This window comes from Carex rostrata, chromosome 2 (genome assembly GCF_964058835.1).
Source record: "Carex rostrata chromosome 2, lpCarRost1.2, whole genome shotgun sequence".
NCBI classification, from domain to species: Eukaryota; Viridiplantae; Streptophyta; class Magnoliopsida; order Poales; family Cyperaceae; genus Carex; species Carex rostrata.
The window spans coordinates 17,953,391-17,975,540 of record NC_135919.1 but is presented as its reverse complement, the minus strand read 5'-3'; the positions used below and the strand labels follow the sequence as shown (position 1 = coordinate 17,975,540).

The following is a 22,150-nucleotide window of genomic DNA, read 5'->3' as shown; positions in this document are numbered from 1 at the left end:
AAACTACGGTTATAAAATTGTGTATAAAATATTTGAAATACTTATTTCGATTTTGATTCATAATTAGAAAAATAAAATATTAACGTCTCCTCTTTTTTCTTTGAAAAATCTGTGATAATTTTAACAATATTGTAGGTCGCTTATATGGCGAAAATAGTGCTGCCAAAAAAAAACTCATATATATTCATCTATATTATTTTTTTTGCATTTGTTATATTTATTATATTCTGATTTTCACATAAAGCAAGATACTAGTTTTAATAATTTTTGCATTTTATGTCAAACCATGAATATAAACATTAAAAAAGTACGATTTGCAGCGAAGCATAGTCTATATATGATCTATTGATAGTGTTATTTTTACTTCAGCACACGAACAATAAAATTTAAAAAAAAAAAAAATGAGATATAATCTCTCAGTTGTTTGAAGTCAACAGTATTGTCAATGTCTTTAATTACCAGTCTCCTAACCTTACTATATAATTTATAATAATAGGCCTTAATTACGGATTAAGCCCTTACCAACATGGCACGGTAACTTACAATGAAAAACAAATTTGCTACCGGATTAACTTGGCCCATTAGACATTCCAAATTCCCTTAATTCGAATTCAAGGGCTATATATAGAAAGGAAAATTCCCACAGAATAAAATATATAATCCCCCGTTTTAATTGAATTCATATCCGCTGAATTATGTGCACGGATAGGGCTGTCAAAAAAGCTCGCGGCTCGTGGTTCGCTCGTGACTCGTCTCTAGCTCGCTCGCTAACAGTTCGCTCGGTAGTAGACTGAGCTGTTAACGAGCCAGCTCGGCTTAGGCTCGGGTCAAAATAAACGAGCTGAGCCAGGGGTCAGCTCGGACTGGGCCAGCTCGGCTCGTTAAGCTACAGTGGATTTAGGGTTTAGCCCCGTATAATTTTAAGTCTAGTCTCATTTTTAAAGGCGCAATTATGCAAAATTGATGTATTTTTGGTCTGGGAAGAAAGGATATGAGCTTCAGTTGCTTGAAGATGTGCCTACTGGACGATTTCTTAAATTTTTTGAATGAGCTTTCTTATTTTATATTTTTGAATTTGTATAATAGCAGCTCAATAAAACCCAGCGAGCCAGCTCGTCAGCTCGCGAGCTAGCTCGAGCTGGCTTGTCACAAGCGAGCTAGGGGTTTTTGGCTCGGGTGACCTAGGTCTAGTTCGCTCAGTCTAGGCTCGGGCCAAAATAAATGAGCCGAGCTAAGGCCCAGCACGGTCCGAGCTAGCTTGTTTACACCCCTATGCACGGATATTAAAACAGAGAGCAATGCAAATCAGACGGCAATTGAACTCATCAAATCAAAATAGGTCTGATGGACATTAGATCTACTATGAGTTTGCACAACGAGAACGGAGTAGATCTGATGTCCATCGAATCTACTTTTAAATTCAATGAGCTCCAATACCGTCTGATCTGTCTGTGCGCATAAAAATTGAAGCATACACACGGAATTTAAAACAGAGCACACCGATCTTAATATAGATGAGACGGTAATTGAGCCCATCAAAGGTCCGATCTGAACTCATGTATGAGTTGGATTTTGCCTACGGTATTATTATTATTTTACTTACTATGGATCCAGTTGGCACTTGGCACTTGGCACTTGGCAGTAATTAAACCCCCACACAGATTGATGTATTCTTACAAGCCTCATGAAATCTGAGGTCTACCTTCTAAAGCTGCCGAGTTCTTTCTTCTAAATCTAATTAAGATATCAAATCAACCTCATGATGTATAACTGTTGCACCAGATTGCGAGTGTCGTGATAATAACCAGCGACATGCACCTTTTCCTTTTTCCTCTTTACTTTTCTTTTCTTTCCTTTTTTTTTTTCTTAAATGCCGATCCCTAGGCAAGATATATAATCATATAAAAAGAAGAACAGATAACTGACTGCTACTCTTTTCAGCCTTTCTCATCATTTTGACTAATCCAAAAACATGCCCAAATAAATTGTCGCCTCTTTCGGTAAAAGGTTTTACTGAGAGATGGTCAGGAGAATCAAAGCTCGACTCAAAATGTGCCTCAGTTTCACTTTTCTTTTGTAAGACTGCTTTGATTCATGTGTGATACCTTATTACACGTTTATTACCATTGGCCAGTGGGTAGCTTCAATGTGCACACCAGGTGTTTGAATAATAGCTTGAGAGAATTCTGTGCAAATTATCAGTTATTTTAGTGGTTCTCAAAGAAAGATAATTTGTGTTTTGTATATTGCACCATTTAAGAATGCTACTTCGACAAATTTGTTTGGTACCAAATCTGACCGGTACAGTTATAAATTTATAATTCAGTAGCAGTAAGATGTGGTTCCTGTGTCATTCTTTTGACAACAAGTCACATGTGTATGGTTTACCACAAATCTTCTCTTATTTTATAGCTAGTTAGAGAAAGGTACCCATGACTCAACTCCTACATTTAACCGGCACAGTACAATGTACGTCGCTACCTCATGCTATGAAAAGAATCTCGAAAAGAGAAAGGGATGGCTACTTGTAGCTGAGGCTTTGAATCCTTTTGTGTGGAATACTAAAGCCTAAAGGAGAAGAGGAAAAAAAAAAAGAGGAAGAAAGAAAGAGAGAAAGGGAGAAAGAAGAGAAATAATGGCACCGGTGGGTCTCCCGCCAGGCTTTAGGTTTCACCCAACAGATGAAGAGCTTGTAAATTACTACCTTAAGAGAAAGATCCATGGCCATAAAATTGAACTGGATATAATACCTGAGATAGAGCTTTACAAGTCTGAGCCATGGGAATTATCAGGTACTCTTCATTAAACAGTATATATGTTTGCATATTTATTGGTCATGTATTGATTTAATACTATTCTCCTGTATAATTAGCTATAGTTTTCTTGTGCATGAATGAGCTTGCTTTAATCATGTTAAACGGAAAAACTATATTGGTTCCCATACATGTGATTAAATATGTTTATTGAACTTATATTCTTCCATTTATGTGTCTTTTAGTCGCGTCTCAAAGTTTTGCCCGATACAAACTGAATTTCCAAACAGATATAGAAGTTTCTTTTCTATTGACCCTAATTTACCCCATTTTTGTTTTTGTGCATGTAGAATTCTTCCATTTATGTGTCTTTTAGTCATGTCTCAAGGTTTTGCCCGATACGAACTGAATTTCCAAACAGATATAGAAGTTTCTTTTCTATTGACCAAAACTTACCCCATTTTTGTTTTCGTGCATGTAGATAAATCATTTTTGCCAAGCAGGGATCCAGAGTGGTACTTCTTTGGATTGAGAGACAGGAAATACCCTAATGGATGTCGAACAAACCGTGCTACTCGATCCGGGTACTGGAAATCCACTGGGAAAGATCGGAAGGTGTATAGTCAGAACCGACCGATTGGGATGAAGAAGACACTAGTGTACTACCAAGGCCGGGCCCCACAAGGAATAAGAACCAACTGGGTTATGCATGAGTACAGACTTGATGAGACTGAATGTGATAATACCATGGGAATTCAGGTACTTTCTTGCGCGTTCGATTAATTGATTATGTGTTTTTTTGGGTACTTATAAAAAGAAAATCTCGCTGATTGTTGCAACTTCAAATAGATCTGTTGATTTTTTTTTTCTTTTTTTCTTTTTCTTGGCGCAAGTTACAAAGAACTTAAAGCCTGATTATTTATTTTACGTGAAAAACACCAAACTACCTATTAGGCTCAGGTGCTCTTTTCAAGAAATTGTTCCTAAATTTTTTTTGTGATTGATGGTTTTTTTAATAATAGTTGATTTTAAACTGACCTTGCTGTGAGGGCATTTTGGTCCTGTACCAGTCACCAGTTATGGAAATTGCTGGTTACAGGTTATTTTAAGTGTTGTTTCTTCTATTCTTGTATTTGGTTTTTATTATTTAGGGTTTTTCAAAATGAAGAATATTTGGAAGTCTTGGTACATTTTTTCCCTAATTCTGTTTCTTCTCCTCCAGATCCTTATATTCTACTCATTTTCTACTCATTAACCGTTTGCCATTATACTTTTACCATTTCAACAAATTAAGATATTGAAGAGCAATGGTTGGCAATTCAAATTAGTTTATCTAAACTTAGTTAAGATGAAACCAGAACAGAAAGATGATAATCAAGGAAATCTGTGAATTCAAGTTATTTATCCCCAATCTTCTGTGATTATGATATGCACCTGATTATGAATTTGAAAAGATTACCTGATGCTTTTCTAGACAAGTTCTATTCAACAAGATACAAAATGTTCTTCAAAATGTCAAAACTACAAAATTGGAAAGAGCATTGTTTATGAAACCAATTATATAGGAGTCAAAGAACCAAGTATTAATCAAAATTCAATTGGCACTGTTGATTCAGAAAGCTTTTTTACCAATTTAAATGCATAGTATAGTTAAATGTTCTATTATTTAAACTCTTTATCTTTTTATATCATTTTTTAGAACAGTAATAATTTATCCTTTTAATTTTTCAATTGCACCATCACAGCACCGACATTAAATCCAGTCCCTTGTACTTTTTTTCTTTTAAAACAGTCTGTCCCTTGTACTTAACTCATCAAAGTAAAATCCAGAAGGCTTAGATTGAAAATGACAACTTCATACGTTGTTAATGCATGGTATGCATGAAAAGCAAAAGTTGTCTCTTTCTTTTTCTCTTTATCCATCAAAAAAAAGAAAAGAAAAAAAATCATATAAAGTATTCCTTGCTTCCACTGGTCCCTTGGGGGGGAGAGGGGGGTTTCCGATGGGCATCGGACACAAATAGGGTTCGATGAGGGGTTTAAACCGTCGGATCTGCTTTAGGATTCGTGTGTACGGATTTTAAAGCAGACGCGAAATTGCGAGTGCGAATCTTAAAGCAGATCCGACGGTTTAAACCCCTCATCGAACCCTATTTGGTCCGATGCCCATCGGACACCCCCCTCACTCCCCTTGGGGTACTTCAAAAGTGACATGTGTGTTGCTTTTACTATTCAAATAAGACATATCTAGACTACTTTGAGACAAATTTATAGCATTGTGCTTAGATAACAATCCCCACATTGTAGATTGCTTTAAAAGTTATGACTACAGCAGACATAATCTAATAGGTCTAACATGGTGATGCTTCCTTAAAGCTTAAATGGTAGCAAATTATGTCTGCTGCTTTTCACTTTATTCTGTTTTCTTATTTATTTATTTTTCCTTTTCCACCTCTCTAGTCTCTACCCATATTCATGAAGCCTGAGCTGTGCTATTGAACCAAACTGTTCAAGCAGCTCACAACAAAAAGTTTACTGATATCTCTAATCTCTCTTGTAAATTGCAAAGGTAATTATTTCTCTTTATGTCTAGAATTTCATATCTTCTTTATTAAAATTTGACAGGATTCCTACGCATTATGCCGAGTTTTCAAGAAAAATGTTGTGATATCTGAAATCAAAAGGCAAGGAAGCTGCAGCTTAACAACAGCAGAGGCAGCTCTCGAAATGCCAGCCGCATCTCAGGCGAACACAGACAATGTTCACATTGGATCTTCATCTTGTGCTAACGAGGATGAGAAAGACGACACAGCATGGATGCAGTACATAAATGACGGTGGAGGCGAGGCATCTTGTGTTGCTCTGGCTGATTAAGGTTAATGAGTTTCGCTTGTATATTGTACTTTGTTTGGACAAATTGTATGTTTATATTATTTTAAGTGTATTAATAGTGGAATGCTTTGATAATATACAGTTGCTGAGTTGGTTTTGATGCAAGGCTATTAGATATTGTCAGAATTTTAGTGTACTGATAGTCACTTTTGTTCTCAGTATTTTTAGGTTTTACAATTTTCTTAATTAACCAGAAATTCATGTGTAATTGAGTAGTATCCTGGTTTTCCGATAAATCGGTTTTCCCTTTGTCATGTCCAGCTGATTTTGACAGTGTGCTGGTAAGAAATTGTAGGCTCTCAAGCGAGTTCAAATCACTCAACACAGAATAAACATAGACAAAACTATTGAATCATGCAACAGAACTGAAATCAAATCTGAACTCCGCCAATTTCAATCTAAACTATCTAACTTAGATTCACGTAACAGTGCTTCGAAGCACAATCTAAGCAGTTCAACAATATGCGTTAAATGAATCCAAGCCTAAATTTTAAGACGACACAATTTCCATTAAGATATGAGAGTCAAAGCTTTTTACAAGTTGCAACAGTTGTCGCTTCAACCAAAACCCTACCCAAACACCATCAACAACCCGATACAAGCAAACTCCAGCTGGAACCTACTCCTAATTAACCCAAATTCCTTAATCGATAGAGAGAATCTCTAAACCTAATTCTAAATCTAACCGCCAAACCCGTACAGAGTCCTCCCCTGGCGCTTGAGCGCATACACCACATCCATGGCGGTCACAGTCTTCCTCCTGGCGTGCTCAGTGTAGGTCACAGCATCTCTGATCACATTCTCAAGAAAAATCTTAAGCACGCCACGGGTCTCCTCGTAGATCAACCCACTGATACGCTTAACACCACCACGCCTCGCCAACCGTCGGATCGCTGGTTTGGTGATACCCTGGATGTTATCCCTGAGCACCTTCCTGTGACGCTTGGCGCCTCCCTTGCCAAGCCCCTTGCCTCCCTTTCCACGACCAGACATTGTAAGAAATTATAGTAGCTGTAAAGAAGAAGAGATTTCAATTTTGCTTGAAATTTACAATGCGATAGAAAGAGGGGCGGGATGGAGGAGGTATTTATTAGCTGGGAGGGAGATTTAGGTTTGGGGTTTTGAGCGCGGAGAGGGAAAATTTTCGGGGGAGCGATCCGTGGACTATCAATTAAGAGCAATTGGATATGAAATTGACGGATCAGATTGCATTCGGAAGGTTGACGCGGATCGATGACGCGGAATGTTCCCGTTCGTTTGCTCTTTTGTGTTTGTTTTGTGAGGGTTGTGGGTGGGATTGAATCTGAAGGTATCGAATCGTTTTCTCATGGGCTTGGTTCCAAGCCGCACAGATTGCTCCCCTGTACGAGATCTGCCAGTAGGGGTGTTCATCGGTTCGGTTCGGTTCGGTTGAAACCGAACCGAACTTGGCAAACCAAAGTTATAATTCGGTTTTAAAAATAGAATCGAACCGAACCGAATTAGCATTGCAACCGAACCGAACCGAACCGAAGTTTTATTTCGGTTTGTTCGGTTCAAACCGAAATATATTATTATTTTTTATTTAAAACAATTGATTTATAATAAACTGAAGTTTATTAAGAAATAAACCGGAGTATTAAGAAATAAACTAAGTTATTTAAAAATAAACCAAGTATTTAAAGCAATTGATTAAGAAATAAACAGGATTATTAAAAAATAAACCGGGGTGGTTCCGATCAAATTCATATTATATGATAGTTCGGTCGGTTCGGTTATTTTGGTTTTGAAAATTTTCAAACCGAACCGAAGTTATAATTCGGTTTTGAAAAGCAAACCGAACCGATCCAATAAATCAAAATATCCGAACCGTTTAAACCGAACTAATTCGGTTCGGTCCAAAACCGATTAAACCGAACTAATTAGATTGTCATTGGAATTTTACACACAAAAAAAACTTTATATAAGAGAATTTAAATTTTTATATTTTTTATCTTTTGTGTGTTCGTCGTTTTTTTATTATTTTTTATTTTTATAAGTGAAAATTAGAAGTTATATTATTATTATTTTTTACATGCACATAAAATAGTATCAATTTTTTTATTTTGATTTTATATGTATAAATAAGTTAAAAACTCCACGTTTAGAATTTATCCACATTAATGTATTTTCACAAGTTTTTGATATTAATAATAAAAAATTGAAATATATTTTTTTTTGAGTAAAATGGAGGCATGCCCGCATTTGTAATGGTAGTTTTATTTTGACATTTAATGATTTAAACTTAAATTATTATAGTTTTAAAAATAAAAATATAATGAAGACACAAAATATTCACATATTGTTAGCAGATTGTTTTCATTGTTATTTCTTTTATCCAAAAACTCATTTGCTAAGTAGAATAATTCAATTGAATGCTCCGCTAGAAGAGTTGTAGACTTGTAGAAATTTCTAAGATTTGAAATCACTGATAAAAGCATTTGATTCCTCCTCATTTTGATATATAGACTAGTAAACGAAGTCCAATTCGGCATCCGTATCCTCTGAGGACTGAGGTACGTGACTCAACCTAATTGAAAAGGATGGCTCAGATTTACTCTCACGTCTCAACCGGTGCTTGCTCGAAATGGCACAGGAGGCAGTATTATTTGTGCTTTGAAATTTGTGTCAAGTTAAAAAAAAAAAAAAAATTGGACCATTCGATTCAATTGTACTCAGTCCAGTAATCTGAGGGGATGTGAATTCGTCCAATTCGTGCTGAAAATCAGAGGCATCTCAACGATGCGTCCGATCTTATTTAATTATTATAAAAATAAAATAATTTTAATTAAATTTGAGATTATTTTAAATATAAAACTGATTCTAAACTTTGAAATTTAATCCGACACGATTCAAACTTGGACAATTATCTCAAGTGAAACTGATCAGTTATACGACTCGAACTGATCCAAATCTAATATAATCTATTTGAGTACCATCTCTATAACAGCAAAACAAGCTGGATCTGAAAAATGGCACAACGAAGTCGGCTTTGTCACGGAACGGCACGTTACGGCATGGCACGTGTGTCAATTACATGTTGTGGTTTCCGTGTTGTGTTGTGATTATTTGCGTGACATGATCATTATTTGAAACTTTAGTATGGTATGGTACGTCACGGTACAGTATGCAGTCACGCGAGTCACATGTAATTATGACCATTAGATATTGATCAAATGGTGAATCTTGAATAAACTACTTAAATTATGATCAAATGGTCACAAAAGACACATTTGAACATGACGTGACTCGCGGCACAGTATGAGACCAAAATCATAGCGTGTTAGTCACAATACAACGCGGCATGATATGTTTTTTTCTACTCTAGTCGAGTCCAAAATTTAATGCAGAAGCGCATCTCAACTGATGTCTCTCTTGAGCATGAAAGTGCCACAAGACTTGATCTTCCAAGCAGACCTACATGGTTCCAAGGGGCAGCCGCCCTCCTCCCTCCTAAATTTTTGTTTCTCTTTCTAGATGTTTGATTTGTAATTCAGGTTAAATTTAGTATTAAAATAAAAATATTTTTTAAAATTATGATTGGTAATTATAATTATAAGTTAGAGCATCATAAATTACAAGTTAGGGCATTGAAAAGTATAAGTTAAAGCATTGTTTTTTCATCGAGTATCTAATTAGTTAATGAGCTTAAATCTGATTAACTATTTAAATCTAATTTGAAATTTTTATCTCCCTTGACGAAAATCCTAGATCCGCACCTATCTTCCAAGATAACTAGATTCATTCAGAAGATTTCCTTATGCAGTATTTTTAGAACAAAAAAGAAGATAGCAACAACACAAACTACGAGCTTATTTGAAATAATCTCGTAGTACTTGATGCTCGCATGATGGGAAAAATACTGCATGGTACGTACCACAGATTTGCAGAATATATAATTTAGAATGGGGGTGCTGTTATATGATTCAGCAGACCAAATACCAGCAAATAAAATAACACATTCTGATTGGATATTGAAATTAAACAAGGTTATTAATGAAGTGCTTGAGGGTAGGGATCAAAATGCGAAATAAGAGATTTATGTTAGAGTGAGTCGATGGTACTACGCATAGCAAAATTGGGTTGATTCGAACCATTCAACATGATGTTCATATGAATATCAACTTGCATAACGAATTTTATATTTTTTTAGAATTTTTTTTTAAAGATAAATAGAAATCACTAATTTGGATGGTTCAGAATTTTCAGATCAAGTGATTTTCTAACTATCTTAAAAGATAGTAAAAAGATTCTAAAAAATATATAAAATTCGGTTGGCAAATACATATTTATATGAGGATCATGTTGACCTGTTCGGTTCGACCGTTATAATTTTGAAAACAAAAATATTAATTTGTATTACGAATCAACCCATGATATACATAGTACTATAGACTCACTCTTTTATGTTATGTACATGGAGAGCTGAAGCTCCTATATTTAGCTGATAACAATAAAGTACGGCAGTGCTTTTTTTTGTTTAAAGCAGTGTTGTAAAAAACGTTCGTTTAGGCCGATTAATCGGTCGATTAGTCATTGGCGGTGATCAAACCGTTATGAATTTTTCCGATTAATTGGCCAATTATTCTCGATTATGGTCGATCATTCTCAATTATTCTCGATTAATCGCTTGGCAGTACCATATCCGTCCGACGACTGCATACCGTTATTTACAACAATGGTTTAAAGTATGTTCAGTAAGAGAATAAAAATCATAATTTAATGTGACGTGACTGAAATAGTAGATGATAGTCACATTTCTCGAATGGCCACGACATGTGTAGTCATGACGACCACATATGACGTGACTGGTCACATTTAATACTTTTTAAGGTTTTAAATTAGTTCACAAAAACACAAAATTAAAAAATATTTTTAAATAAAAAACTATTACAAAATAAATTAAAATGAAGAAATAATGTTGAAAAAAATGATCACATAGAGTGGTGTAGTGGTGTGACATGACATAACGTGTCATGCAATTTTCTACTTAAGGAATGCACATCACGTGACCGATACATGTGACACATGCTGTGATGAATTTGATAACGACATGACTAATCTCAGACTTTTCAATCTTGTTCGATACAAATGTATCCATATTTTCTTTTTTTTTTGTATAGCCGCGTTTAAAGAATCAATTGGTTAGTTCTATTTAAAAATTGCATCCGATGGAAATTACTATATTGGCATGTTAATTATGCCTAAAATGGGTCCTATAATATGAAACAATATGTTTAGTACCGTGTAAATAACATAAGCTGTCCAAAACTAATCAACAATTATTGTTGTTAAATTATATAGGCTCCTAGAGTATTATATATAAAAGAGCGTTTATCAGAAAAAGTTCATAACAAGTAGAGAAAGTCTTGGGAGCAATATTCAAATTTTGGATGATTTGACATTTGAAGTACTTATTTTTTATGTCTATAACGGGCAAATTATTCAAATTGTTTTATTTAATATATTTTTAAAGCAACTGGTTCTCTTGGAAGCTCTGGATGCAATCATCAAACATCTGCTCAATTGAGGTGAAACAAGAAAGCCCTAGTTCCCTGATCTTGCTGGTATCCATGCTATGTGGATTGTCATCTCCTTTTTGATCCCCACACCTTCAAAAATATTTAGATATGTATAAAACTTGCTTCGAATGTAAATCAAATCATAATTCCAAAAGAGGATGCAAATGGGATAAATATGGAATGCGTATCTTCTGCATTAACTCAAAAGGAAATCTTTTGAGTTTATAAATCTCAACCGTTATATTTTAAACGGAGCCAATCCGACTCTTACCTATAACATATATAGGGGACTCTTAAATATTAGTGCGGATTTAATCCGCATGAATTTTAAAATAGATCGTATGGTCGATATGCATAAACTCAAAAGATTCTCTTTTGAGTTAACGCAGAGGATACGAATTCATAAACATGGGGGGGGGGTGTGGGACCAACCTGTCAGCAATTGGATAGTCGGGGTACTTTGATTTGAGCATCTTCACTATTTCTGACCAATGTACAACTGGACCGGAACAAATCAGCCGACCTGATGCTCTCTTGTCTTCCATGGCAATGATGTGGCATTCAACCACATCATCTATGTGCACAAATCCAATTGTCAGGTTTGGATAGCTAGGTCTTGTTCCTACATAATTCTTTCCATGTCATTAGATGTATGAGTCTATAGTTCTTGGTATCAAATAGGACCAAGCTTCTAAATAGCTAGCTATAGCGCCGCTATAGCGGTTTTTGACCCAGAAAGCTAAGCTACGGGCTAAAACTGCGCTAATCAAGCTACGACCGCTATAGCGCGTAGCGGCAATAGCGGTCCGCTATGCTACATGGGTTATGATTTTGCAATTTTTTTTTCTGAAAACATGATTTTGCAATTTTAATGGGCCTTAATATCTAGATTGGTTTTTTTTTTTTTTTACTTTATTAAGCTATATCAATACAATGGAACATGTGCGGGCTATACCGCTATATCAATTAAATTTTGTATCATGCATTAATATATGGTAGTGGTATATTTTGAATATAAAATATATCGATAGTTTTGAATTAGAGATATTTTGAATGACAATTTGAACTTTGTATTGGTTTAATATGAATAATATTAGAACTTCTTAATTAATTTGATATTTTTTTTTCTTGATGAGACATTTTTACTAGGCAAAGCCTTCTATGGACATAAGGACCTATTTGTAAAATGAACATATTTTTATTTTTTAAAGTTCAAACAGTCGATCCGAACCGTTCATCTTGTTCTCCATATTAATATGTGCTTGGAGACCAAATTTTACATTTTTCTGATTTTTTTTACTATTTATTAAGATGGGTACAAAATTCAATGGTCTGAATTTGATATTTTTTATACCCATCTTAATAAATAGTAAATAAATTCAGAAAAATGTAAAATTTGGTCTCCAAAGATATATTAATATGGAGAACAAGATGAACGGTTCGGATCGACTGTTTGAACTTTGAAAATAAAAATATATTCGTTTTACAAATAGGCCCTTATGTCCATAGAAGCATCACTCTTTTTACTATTAATAGAAATATAAAATATAATTTTTGAAATAAAAAAACGCTATTTATAATAGCTTTCGCTAAAGCTTTTTTTTTTTGTCTCCCCGCTACACCGCTATAAACGCTATTTAGAAGCTTGAATAGGACTGTATAATCTGGTACTGAACTCTGACAAGTTTTTGTACCAAATAAAATAGAAGCAAATACTAACCTTTTAACACAGCTAAAGTTAAGGCAAGGCTACTAGATGGATTTGGGGTGAGCAACGGTCCGATAACAAAGGATGGGCTCACAACCACTAGCTCTATCTCCATCTCTTTCGCTAGCCTCCACGCTTCATTCTCAGCTATTGTTTTCGCGTAAGCATACCACAACTGGTTTTACAAGATAGATTGTTGTTTCATTTATTATTTGCAAAAAAAAAAAAAAAAAAAAATAGAGATCTTGAGGTGATAAACACTTTGCATAACAGATGACCAGCTTCATATAGTAGGTACCAATAGTCGTTACAACATAATTTTGCATTTATTAAGGTGAGGAAAATATATTCAAACCACTTTTAACTAACAACTGCATTTATTTGCAAATTCAAACAATATCGATCAATTACTAGATAAGGATGTATTAATTAATGTTTTAGAACCTTACATTGTATCTCTTGCATATCTCTTGCAGTAGTCAGGGTCACTCCAATGGGATTCGCCAAGGGGAGAAGCAATAGTTGCATCATCTCGGTACCTCACTGCCGAGCATGATGACGTCAGCACAACACGCCGCACTGAGCTCGCCTTAGAGCAGGATTTTAGCACATTTGTAGTTCCTTTTATTGCTGGATCGATCAATGTTTCCTATATATATATGTAAAGAAGCCTATAATCCTGAGAATTAAAATTTACTATTATCAACATATACAAATTTAGTGACTCAAATAGGAAATAGAAAGAAATACTACCTGAATGTTTTGTTGATTTGATAAGACAGGAGAGGCTGTGTGGAATACTCCATCAACACCGTCGACTGCCTCATCAAAGCTTCCTTCCATCGTTAGATCAGCTTTCACCAGCCCCAGTCTTTCCTTTGGTCCTTCCATATCCCATAAGAAATTAAGAACTGCACCTTACTTCCATCATCTTCAATATACAATAAAAATATGGTGAAATAAAATTCAATAAAGATGAAAGTTGAAATACATTATAATGTTGAGAACTATAGAATGTCTTAGTTCATTCCTTTACCTTCAGTATATAAATTATATTGAATCTAGTTTACCAGGACTTAATACATAATCTGATTCAAGATACTTGATAAATAGAAGTATCAAATAATAATATAATATTCAAGATACCAGGACTTGCATGTAAGCCAAAATGCTTAGCTTTTAGTTAACTTTAAGCATTTGTTGTGGTTATAGTTTGCAAAACATTGGGTCCAGGACCGGTTCTGAAAATCGAAATCGGAGGTGGAATCGGTTAGTCAGATTATAAAATCGGAATTGGATGAATTGGTTGGAATAGGACGACTCAATTGAGAAACTCGAATTTTAAAAAAAAGCTTGTTATGTAAAATGTAAAACATAAGTAGTCCAATAAAAATGTTATGAAAAAAAATTTCGCCCATATAATCTATTAATATAATATTATACAAACATTAAAAATCGAACAGATAACTCGATAAATTTTCACATAAATTGGATAAACAAACGAAAATAAAATATTTCTTAAATAAAAGACAACTTAAAATTAGTAGTTTAAATAGCTAGCTATAACTACGTTATAGCTTTTTTGGACCATAAAAGCTAATTTATGAGGCAAAAGTGCGCTAATTCAGCTACGACCACTATGGCTGTAATAGCTGACCGTTATTACCACTACACGCTATTGCTATCGCTATGTTGTATGGGTTTTTTTTACGATTTACATGGGTTTTTGTGCTTCTATTTCTATTTCTGATGCTACATTGTCTGCGCGCTATGATAAGTATGCTAAACCGAGCTACGTGCTTATGTTCCTATTTGTCATTTTGTCTCTCATTTTATATCAAAAAATATTGAAATATTAGTTCTTCATTTTACTTGCTGTTCGTCTAGTATTCACTTGTAAAATTATTGTCATTCGTTTCATTGAAAGCTGATTTTGATTATTATAATATATAAAATGTTTAAATAGATATACTAACTTCATTTCACTTGTATAATTAATTGATCTCCGTCTATTATAACCTGTAATACTATGAAGTTATGAAGTATGAACTATTAAATAATGTTATCTTGTAGATCTTTTTTTCTTCTTCTTATTTGCATGATTAAAAAAAGTATAAACTTAGATTAGTTGCTATTTAGTTGTTACTACAATTCTTCAATATTAATCATGTTGATAATTAGTAGATATCTAGGATATAAATTTTGAAAAAAAAAAAAAAAACACTATATATGATAACTTTCGCTATAACTACACTATTCGCAATAATTTTTTTTTTTATCTTCCCATTATACTGCTATAATCTCTATTTTAGAAGCTGGCTTAAAGTAAATATAATAAATTTTATTTCCAAAGCCGCGGTACAAATTAATGATTCTTATCCTAGTATCAAACAAAAATTTAATTCTCTGTGATAAACAACATATCATATGTATTCAGTTATTTGTATAGACATAGTCCACTGTGTACCAGTAATATTTCCAAAACAAAACAATACACCACACGTACACCATGTCCATTTAATAATATAATGCCCCCAGCTCCTCCTTTCTGAGTCGCACGTCCCTCTTCCTCCCCAAATTATTTCGACTGATCATCCAAAATGCAAAAATGATCCGATTGAATCAAGATAATTTTGCTTGAGATTCAAGATACTGAGTGGAAATTTTCCTGCTCGTTCCCGGCCGATTCCGCGATCCGATTCAATTCACCCCAACAGAAAAAATAATAATTAGGAATAAAAATAACCCTATCATTAAATGTATTAGCACATTCATTTGTTTCTCTTGGTTTTGTTTATATAATTGCAGCCCTCTATTAAAACTAAAGAAAATTAATTTGAAGGACTTAATTACTGGTTACCAGGATCTCTGACAGTGGCCCTGACAGTGTGGCCTTTGACAAGAAGCGTCTTAATGATATGAGAGGCAATGAAACCAGTTCCTCCAGTCACACGTACAGTACTTCATCTCTCTATATCTCTCTTTTGTTCTCTCTCTCTGTCACTCTCCCCACTTTTAGTGTGATTGGTTCATGCCTTGGTTATAATGGGTCATAGTGCTCATGACAGCTCAACAAATCAGGAGAGTCTGGACCATCCGATTAGAAGGCGGTTATCCACTATCTTGTCGGGGTTGGATCCAATTAGAAAGTCATGACTTGGATTTTCTGTGGAATATACTGACGGTACTATGCATTACACATTAATGCTCCAATTGTCTTAATCGTACTGATCACTTTTAATTGCCGATATATAATTAGGAGGACTTAAATGCCCATTGTTATTAGAGAGAGATCAAATTTTATATCTTTTGAAACTTTTTACAAATTTGTTTAAGAGAAATGTTCTGGTACCCCGAGCCATCAAACTCGAGCTTGTTCCCGAACTGGTTTAATTGGATTTAACCGTCCGCTAATAACGGAAATTTGTTAATTTGCCATTAATTAACGAATCATTGTTTTAACGCATCGATGTTTTACGTTGATTGTTTTAAATGTTAGATTTGCACTGTTTTGTCCTACGTTTTAATTTCATGGACAGTCTGTTAGGAGGAGTTGTAATCACTAATCCCTGAGCTAGTCCCCCAGCTTGTTAACAGTCCTGTAATCATTAATTAACTACTTAAGTACTTTAACTAGTTAAACTAGTTATAAATACTTAAACGTACTTTAAAGTACAATTTAAACCCAGTTAGCTCGGGGACGCGGTGGGGGATTTGTTCTAATTTTAATTATGCAAATTAACAGCTTTTGATATTTAATAACTAAAAAAATAGTCTTCATTTTGAATAATTAATCTATTAAACGAAGATTTTTCAATGTTTGTAAACACAAGTTTATATGCTTTAAAATGTGTTTGAAGAATAAGCTTTAAAATGTGTTTGTAAACACAAGTTTATATATTTTAAAATATGTTTGTAAACATATGTTTATATGCACAAATTTTCAATGCTTTGTTTATGTTGTTTGCTTGTCAGTACATATTGGTTTACATGCTTTACTTGTTCACAGGTATTGTTCCTGACACATTCGCTACTAGACAATAGCCTTCCTACCTCTATTACTGAGTGCAGATGTTACCGTTGCGATCTTGGATTTATAAAGCTGCTATTTGAAGGGCAAATGAAAGGTTGTCATCAGGTTCGTTCTTCCCAATAGCTTCATGAATGTATAAAGCTGGTACATATTTAAACTCTATTTATGTTCTTTTGCAGTGTCCAGATTCAAATTTCATGTGTTTGTTCGACTTATATCCTCTTTGCTTAGTATAATTCTTAAAATTTTAATGCACTCTTAAAATCAGAAATATATTTGTTGGTCGATAATAACTTATGATGATGAAACTGCAGGAGCCTGATGTCTTGTTCAATTAAATTGTAGGAAGCGCACAGGGATATACAAGTCTGCATTTCTTTTTGGCTTACAGAACTGACTCCATCATCTTCGTGCCTTCGACATTTCTTATATTGAATCCATTATTTGGAGGTATATTATTTCCTTTTTCCTTTGTATTCCAATTTTCTTTCTTTTTTGTTCATATTTCTAGAAATATATATATATATAGAGAGAGAGAGAGAGAGAGAGAGATGGGCTATGGTGCATTGCAATGCATGAACCCTTTTATGCATTGCACTATAAATCATGGATTTAAAGTCCAAACGACCAATCCGAACCGTTCATCTTGTTCTTCATATTAATATGTACTTGGGGACCAAATTTTACATTTTTTGGAATTTTTTTACTATTTATTAAGCAATTTTGAAAGTCGCTGATCTGATGGTTCAGAAAATTTTACTGTTTTTTACTGTTCACAGCAAAACAGCAATTTTCAAAAATGCTTAATAAATAATAAAAAAATTCCAAAAAATGTAAAATTTGGTCTCCAAGCACATTTCAATATGGATTAAACATCTAACGGTTCGGATCGGTCATTTGGACTTTAAATCCATGATTATAGTGCAATGCATAAGGGGGTTCATGCATTGCAATGCACCATAGCCCATCTCTCTCTCTCTCTCTCTCTCTCTCTCTCTCTATATATATATATATATATATATATATATAGAGTTAGGCTGGGGTGCTATGGATAGCATAGAGGCCTCTATGCTACGGCTCAATATTTCTTTTTTGTAAAATACTTAATAAATAGTAAAAAAATTCAGAAAATTATAAAATTTGGTCTCCAAGCAGATATTAATATGGAGAATAAGATGAACGGTTCGGATCGACCGTTTGGATTTTGAAAACTCGAATATTGAGCCGTAGCACGGGAGGCCACTATGCTATCCATAGCACCCCAGCCTAACTCTATATATATATATAGGAAGATGCTAGCATGTTATGCATAGCATAGAGCCCCTCCGTGCAACGGCTCGGATTTTGAGTTTTCAAAATCCTAACGGTCGATCCGAACCGTTCATCTTGTTCTCCATATTAATATGTGTTTGGAGATCAAATTTTACATTTTTTGGAATTTTTTTACTATTTCTTTAGATTTATTGAAAATCGCTGTTTTTTTATGGTTCAGATTTGCTGAAAACAGCGATTTTCAATAAATCTAAAGAAATAATAAAAAAATTCCAAAAAATGTAAAATTTGATCTCCAAACACATATTAATATGGAGAACAAGATGAACGGTTCGGATCGACCGTTAAGATTTTGAAAACTCGAAATCCAAGCCGTTGCACGGAGGGGCTCTATGCTATGCATAGCATGCTAGCATATTCCTATATATATATATATATATATATAGAGAGAGAGAGAGAGAGAGAGTTAGGCTGGGGTGCTATGGATAGCATAGTGGCCTCTATGCTACGGCTCAATATTCGAGTTTTCAAAATCCAAACGGTCGATCCGAACCGTTCATCTTATTCTCCATATTAATATCTGCTTGGAGACCAAATTTTACATTTTTCTGAATTTTTTTACTATTTATTAAGTATTTTACAAAATTGTTGATCCAACGGTGGCTGCACAAAACAGTAAAACCGTTGGATTAGCGATTTTCAAAGTGGCTTAAAGTAAAAAAATTCAGAAAAATGTAAAATTTGGTCTCCAAGCAGATATTAATATGGAGAATAAGATGAACGGTTCGGATCGACCGTTTGGATTTTGAAAACTCGAATATTGAGCCGTAGCATAGAGGCCACTATGCTATCCATAGCACCCCAGCCTAACTCTATATATATATATATATATATATATATATATATATAGAGAGAGAGAGAGAGAATGGCTAAGCTCAAATCGTTTGTTCATGGACCCAGGAACAAACGACTCGGTTTTCTGATTTTTGAAGTTCAAACGGCCGATCCAAATCGTTAGATATTTAATCTATATTAAAATTGTTAGTTTGTAATAATCTAGAAGTCAATAATACGATAAATTATCATAAAGCTTTGTTCATGAATTGAATGTTTATTTATATATCATTTTGTTGCCTTGAGTATTATTGAAATTATGGATCATTTCGAGTTCATGACTGAAATTGTGAAACTCCATAATATAGATAATATATACTCTTAAAAGTCACTGACCAAGGTAATTAGCAGGAACACTAATTACCGCAATAAGGTTAGTATGTGGATTAAAAGATGGTTAAGTTTTACAAACCACCTGACACGAGATGTCATTTTAATCACATAGATACATGTTCTAGGAACATGGTATTTGACAGACCCCGAATGAAACATTAAATAGAATTGTGTTCGTGTCATTTATGTTTTCATTCAGTGTCAAGTTCTACAGTATGAGGTATTTATCGTTCCCACTAAGAAATATGTATGTGTGAGTGTTATCTAACGTTGTCCGTAAAAAACAGTCATAACGGTAGCATTTCCATATGTATAGCTTAGCTGAGGAAGTGATAGTCTGCCAAGAATACTATTTGTCCCTCGTATCTCTATACGAGCTATAGCATCACTGGGCCCCTTGGTAGAGTTAGATTATCTGCATGCGGTATAATTACAAGAGTAATTAAATTTGATAATCTGTTCAAGATCAAGAAAAGATTCAGTTAGCAAGGATGACACACATTTACCTTGAAACTGATCTGATAGCTATGAGACAGAAGAACTGACACAAGTAAATTGTTTACTGGATCGTGATATTGTACAGTACAGCATCATCTGTGTAATTGGATGGTCATAGTGTATACTTCCAGATGCCTCATATGATTATAGAAGTTAAAACAGTTTTAATTCTATTTACCAACATAACACAGATCCTATTGGGTCATACCATATAGGAGTTAATCGGAGAATCTTATTGTGATTGATTATAAATTGGTTATGATCAATATTAAGATGGTTATAATTAATTATACGTGTTATAATTAAATTATATTTGTCATGTTAAAAATGACAAAGCAAAAACTAATGGTTATAATTAGTTATAATTGGTATAATTAATTGTACGTCATTTAGAATGACAAACAGAAACACTGGTTAGTTTATAAACGTGTTTGACATGTTGTATAAAAATTACCAAACGAAAACCGTAGACGAATATAATTGTACATAACAATTATACATATTTGATTTGGATATTTACTATTCATAATGGGTTTGGGTTAATGGGTTTAGAATCCATTAAACTAATCTAACCAATATGAAGTTGCAAAATCAAATTTGAATGCCAAAATGGCATTTTGGTAATTTTGGCAACTTCGGGGGTATTTCGGTCTTTTGCGAACCTCCTCAAATGCCTATAAATAGAGGGGCATAGGTGAAAGAGAAAACTCACTAATTCACGTGTTAATCTGATTACTTCGTTAATTGGATTTCTCTCTTTCTCTATTTGCGGTTTTTCGATTGGTGAAGTGTTTTACCGAATTTTCGCGGTATTTCAGATTTGGTTTAATTAGCAAATCTGATTGAAACAAATTTTTCGGTGAATAGTGTTTTTGCAGAATACCGCGGTTTATAGTATTTTTGGCAAAAGAAATAAACCGCTCTCTGGTTAGTCCTGGTGGATAACTAATAGAGGTATCACACGTGTGATACTCCGAGTCGATTCCTTCCCTGGTGAGGCTCTACTCGCTCGGTCTGCATTCCAACTGTGATTTGGAAACAAGGTATAAACATGTTATATTAATCTATTTAATTGATAAATAGATTTAATGTTTTAGAAAATCAATTATGGAGTAGATCTGTAAATAGGATTAAACGGATCTTCTTGATTCGTTTAATCCGTAGCTTAAGGTAGATGTAAAAGTTTTGTTTTACTCTTTCCGCACCTTAAGCATATAAATGGGTTTGAACAGTCAAAACCCCAACATAATTAATCAATGGGTTTGAACAGTCAAAACCCAACAAAAATGTGTTTGGAGACAAAATTTTATATTTTTTGGAATTTTTTTATTATTTATTAAGATGGTTTGAAAATCGTTGTTTTTATTAAAATTCTGCACCATAAAAAAACTACGACTTTCAAACTATCTTAATAAATAGTAAAAAAATTCCAAAAAATATAAAATTTTGTCTCCAAGCACATTTTAATATAGATTAAACATCTAACGATTTGGATCGGCCGTTTGAACTTCAGAAATCGGAGAACCGAGTCGTTTGTTCCTGAGTTCAGGAACAAACGATTTAAGCTTAGCCAACCTCTCTCTATATATATATAGAGAGAGAGAGAGAGAGAGAGAGAGAGAGTTAGGCTGGGTGCTATGGATAGCATAGTGGCCTCCCGTGCTATGGCTCAATATTCAAGTTTTCAAAATCCAAACGGTCGATCCGAACCGTTCATCTTGCTCTCCATATTAATATGTGTTTGGAGACCAAATTTTACATTTTTTGAAAAAATTTTACTATTTTTTTAGCTAGGTAGAAAATCACTTGATCTAAAAAATTCTGCACCATTAAGATATTTGATTTTCTACCTATCTAAAAAAATAGTAAAAAAATTTTCAAAAAATGTAAAATTTGGTCTCCAAACACATATTAATATGGAGAACAAGATGAACGGTTCGGATCGACCGTTTAGATTTTGAAAACTTGAATATTGAGCCGTAGCACGGGAGGCCACTATGCTATCCATAGCATCTAGCCTAACTCTATATATATATATATATATATATATGAGTATGGCTAATTTGCTGCTGGCAGCATTTCAGCAAACTGCTGCCACATCTAAGAGCCATTGGATTTGCTTTCCGATTTGTGCATGATGAGGCGCTGATTTAAATTGACGGAACGAAAACAGGCTCCGTTACGTAGGGTTTTGATTTTCCTTTTTTCTCAGCGTCTCTGCCTCGTT

General features: G+C 34.0%; 3 protein-coding genes across 3 annotated transcripts; 1 reads left to right on the top strand and 2 right to left on the bottom strand.

The window, feature by feature from the left end:
• The first annotated feature begins 2,498 nt into the window (after nt 1-2,498).
• LOC144550618 (NAC domain-containing protein 54-like) lies at nt 2,499-5,832 on the top strand. Its single transcript, XM_078298611.1, has 3 exons — nt 2,499-2,792; nt 3,235-3,512; nt 5,379-5,832. The coding sequence occupies exons 1-3, from the start codon at nt 2,636-2,638 to the stop codon at nt 5,625-5,627; spliced, it is 684 nt and encodes a 227-aa protein (XP_078154737.1). The 5' UTR covers nt 2,499-2,635; the 3' UTR covers nt 5,628-5,832.
• Nucleotides 5,833-6,036: 204 nt separating this feature from the next.
• Nucleotides 6,037-6,761, bottom strand: LOC144546668 (histone H4). Its single transcript, XM_078295205.1, has one exon. The coding sequence runs from the start codon at nt 6,636-6,638 to the stop codon at nt 6,327-6,329; it is 312 nt and encodes a 103-aa protein (XP_078151331.1). The 5' UTR covers nt 6,639-6,761; the 3' UTR covers nt 6,037-6,326.
• A 4,218-nt stretch (nt 6,762-10,979) lies between these two features.
• Nucleotides 10,980-15,911, bottom strand: LOC144550617 (tetraketide alpha-pyrone reductase 2-like). The gene is made up of 6 exons (XM_078298609.1): nt 15,754-15,911; nt 13,647-13,824; nt 13,357-13,542; nt 12,906-13,068; nt 11,618-11,807; nt 10,980-11,275 (listed from the first exon to the last, which is right to left on the bottom strand). Exons 2-6 carry the CDS (start codon nt 13,782-13,784, stop codon nt 11,134-11,136), a joined length of 819 nt encoding a protein of 272 aa, XP_078154735.1. The 5' UTR covers nt 13,785-13,824; nt 15,754-15,911; the 3' UTR covers nt 10,980-11,133.
• Nucleotides 15,912-22,150: the final 6,239 nt, after the last annotated feature.

Excerpts from the sequence above, each read along its gene's own strand:
- LOC144550618 (XM_078298611.1), top strand. The coding sequence starts at position 2,636 with ATGGCACCGGTGGGTCTCCCGCCAGGCTTTAGGTTTCACCCAACAGAT. Across the intron at positions 2,793-3,234 it reads TGAGCCATGGGAATTATCAG|ATAAATCATTTTTGCCAAGC; the intron begins GTACTCTTCATT and ends TCGTGCATGTAG. Across the intron at positions 3,513-5,378 it reads ATAATACCATGGGAATTCAG|GATTCCTACGCATTATGCCG; the intron begins GTACTTTCTTGC and ends AAAATTTGACAG.
- LOC144550617 (XM_078298609.1), bottom strand. The coding sequence starts at position 13,784 with ATGGAAGGACCAAAGGAAAGACTGGGGCTGGTGAAAGCTGATCTAACG. Across the intron at positions 13,543-13,646 it reads CAAATCAACAAAACATTCAG|GAAACATTGATCGATCCAGC; the intron begins GTAGTATTTCTT and ends ATATATATATAG. Across the intron at positions 11,808-12,905 it reads AACTTTAGCTGTGTTAAAAG|GAACAAGACCTAGCTATCCA; the intron begins GTTAGTATTTGC and ends AGAATTATGTAG.
- LOC144546668 (XM_078295205.1), bottom strand. The coding sequence starts at position 6,638 with ATGTCTGGTCGTGGAAAGGGAGGCAAGGGGCTTGGCAAGGGAGGCGCC.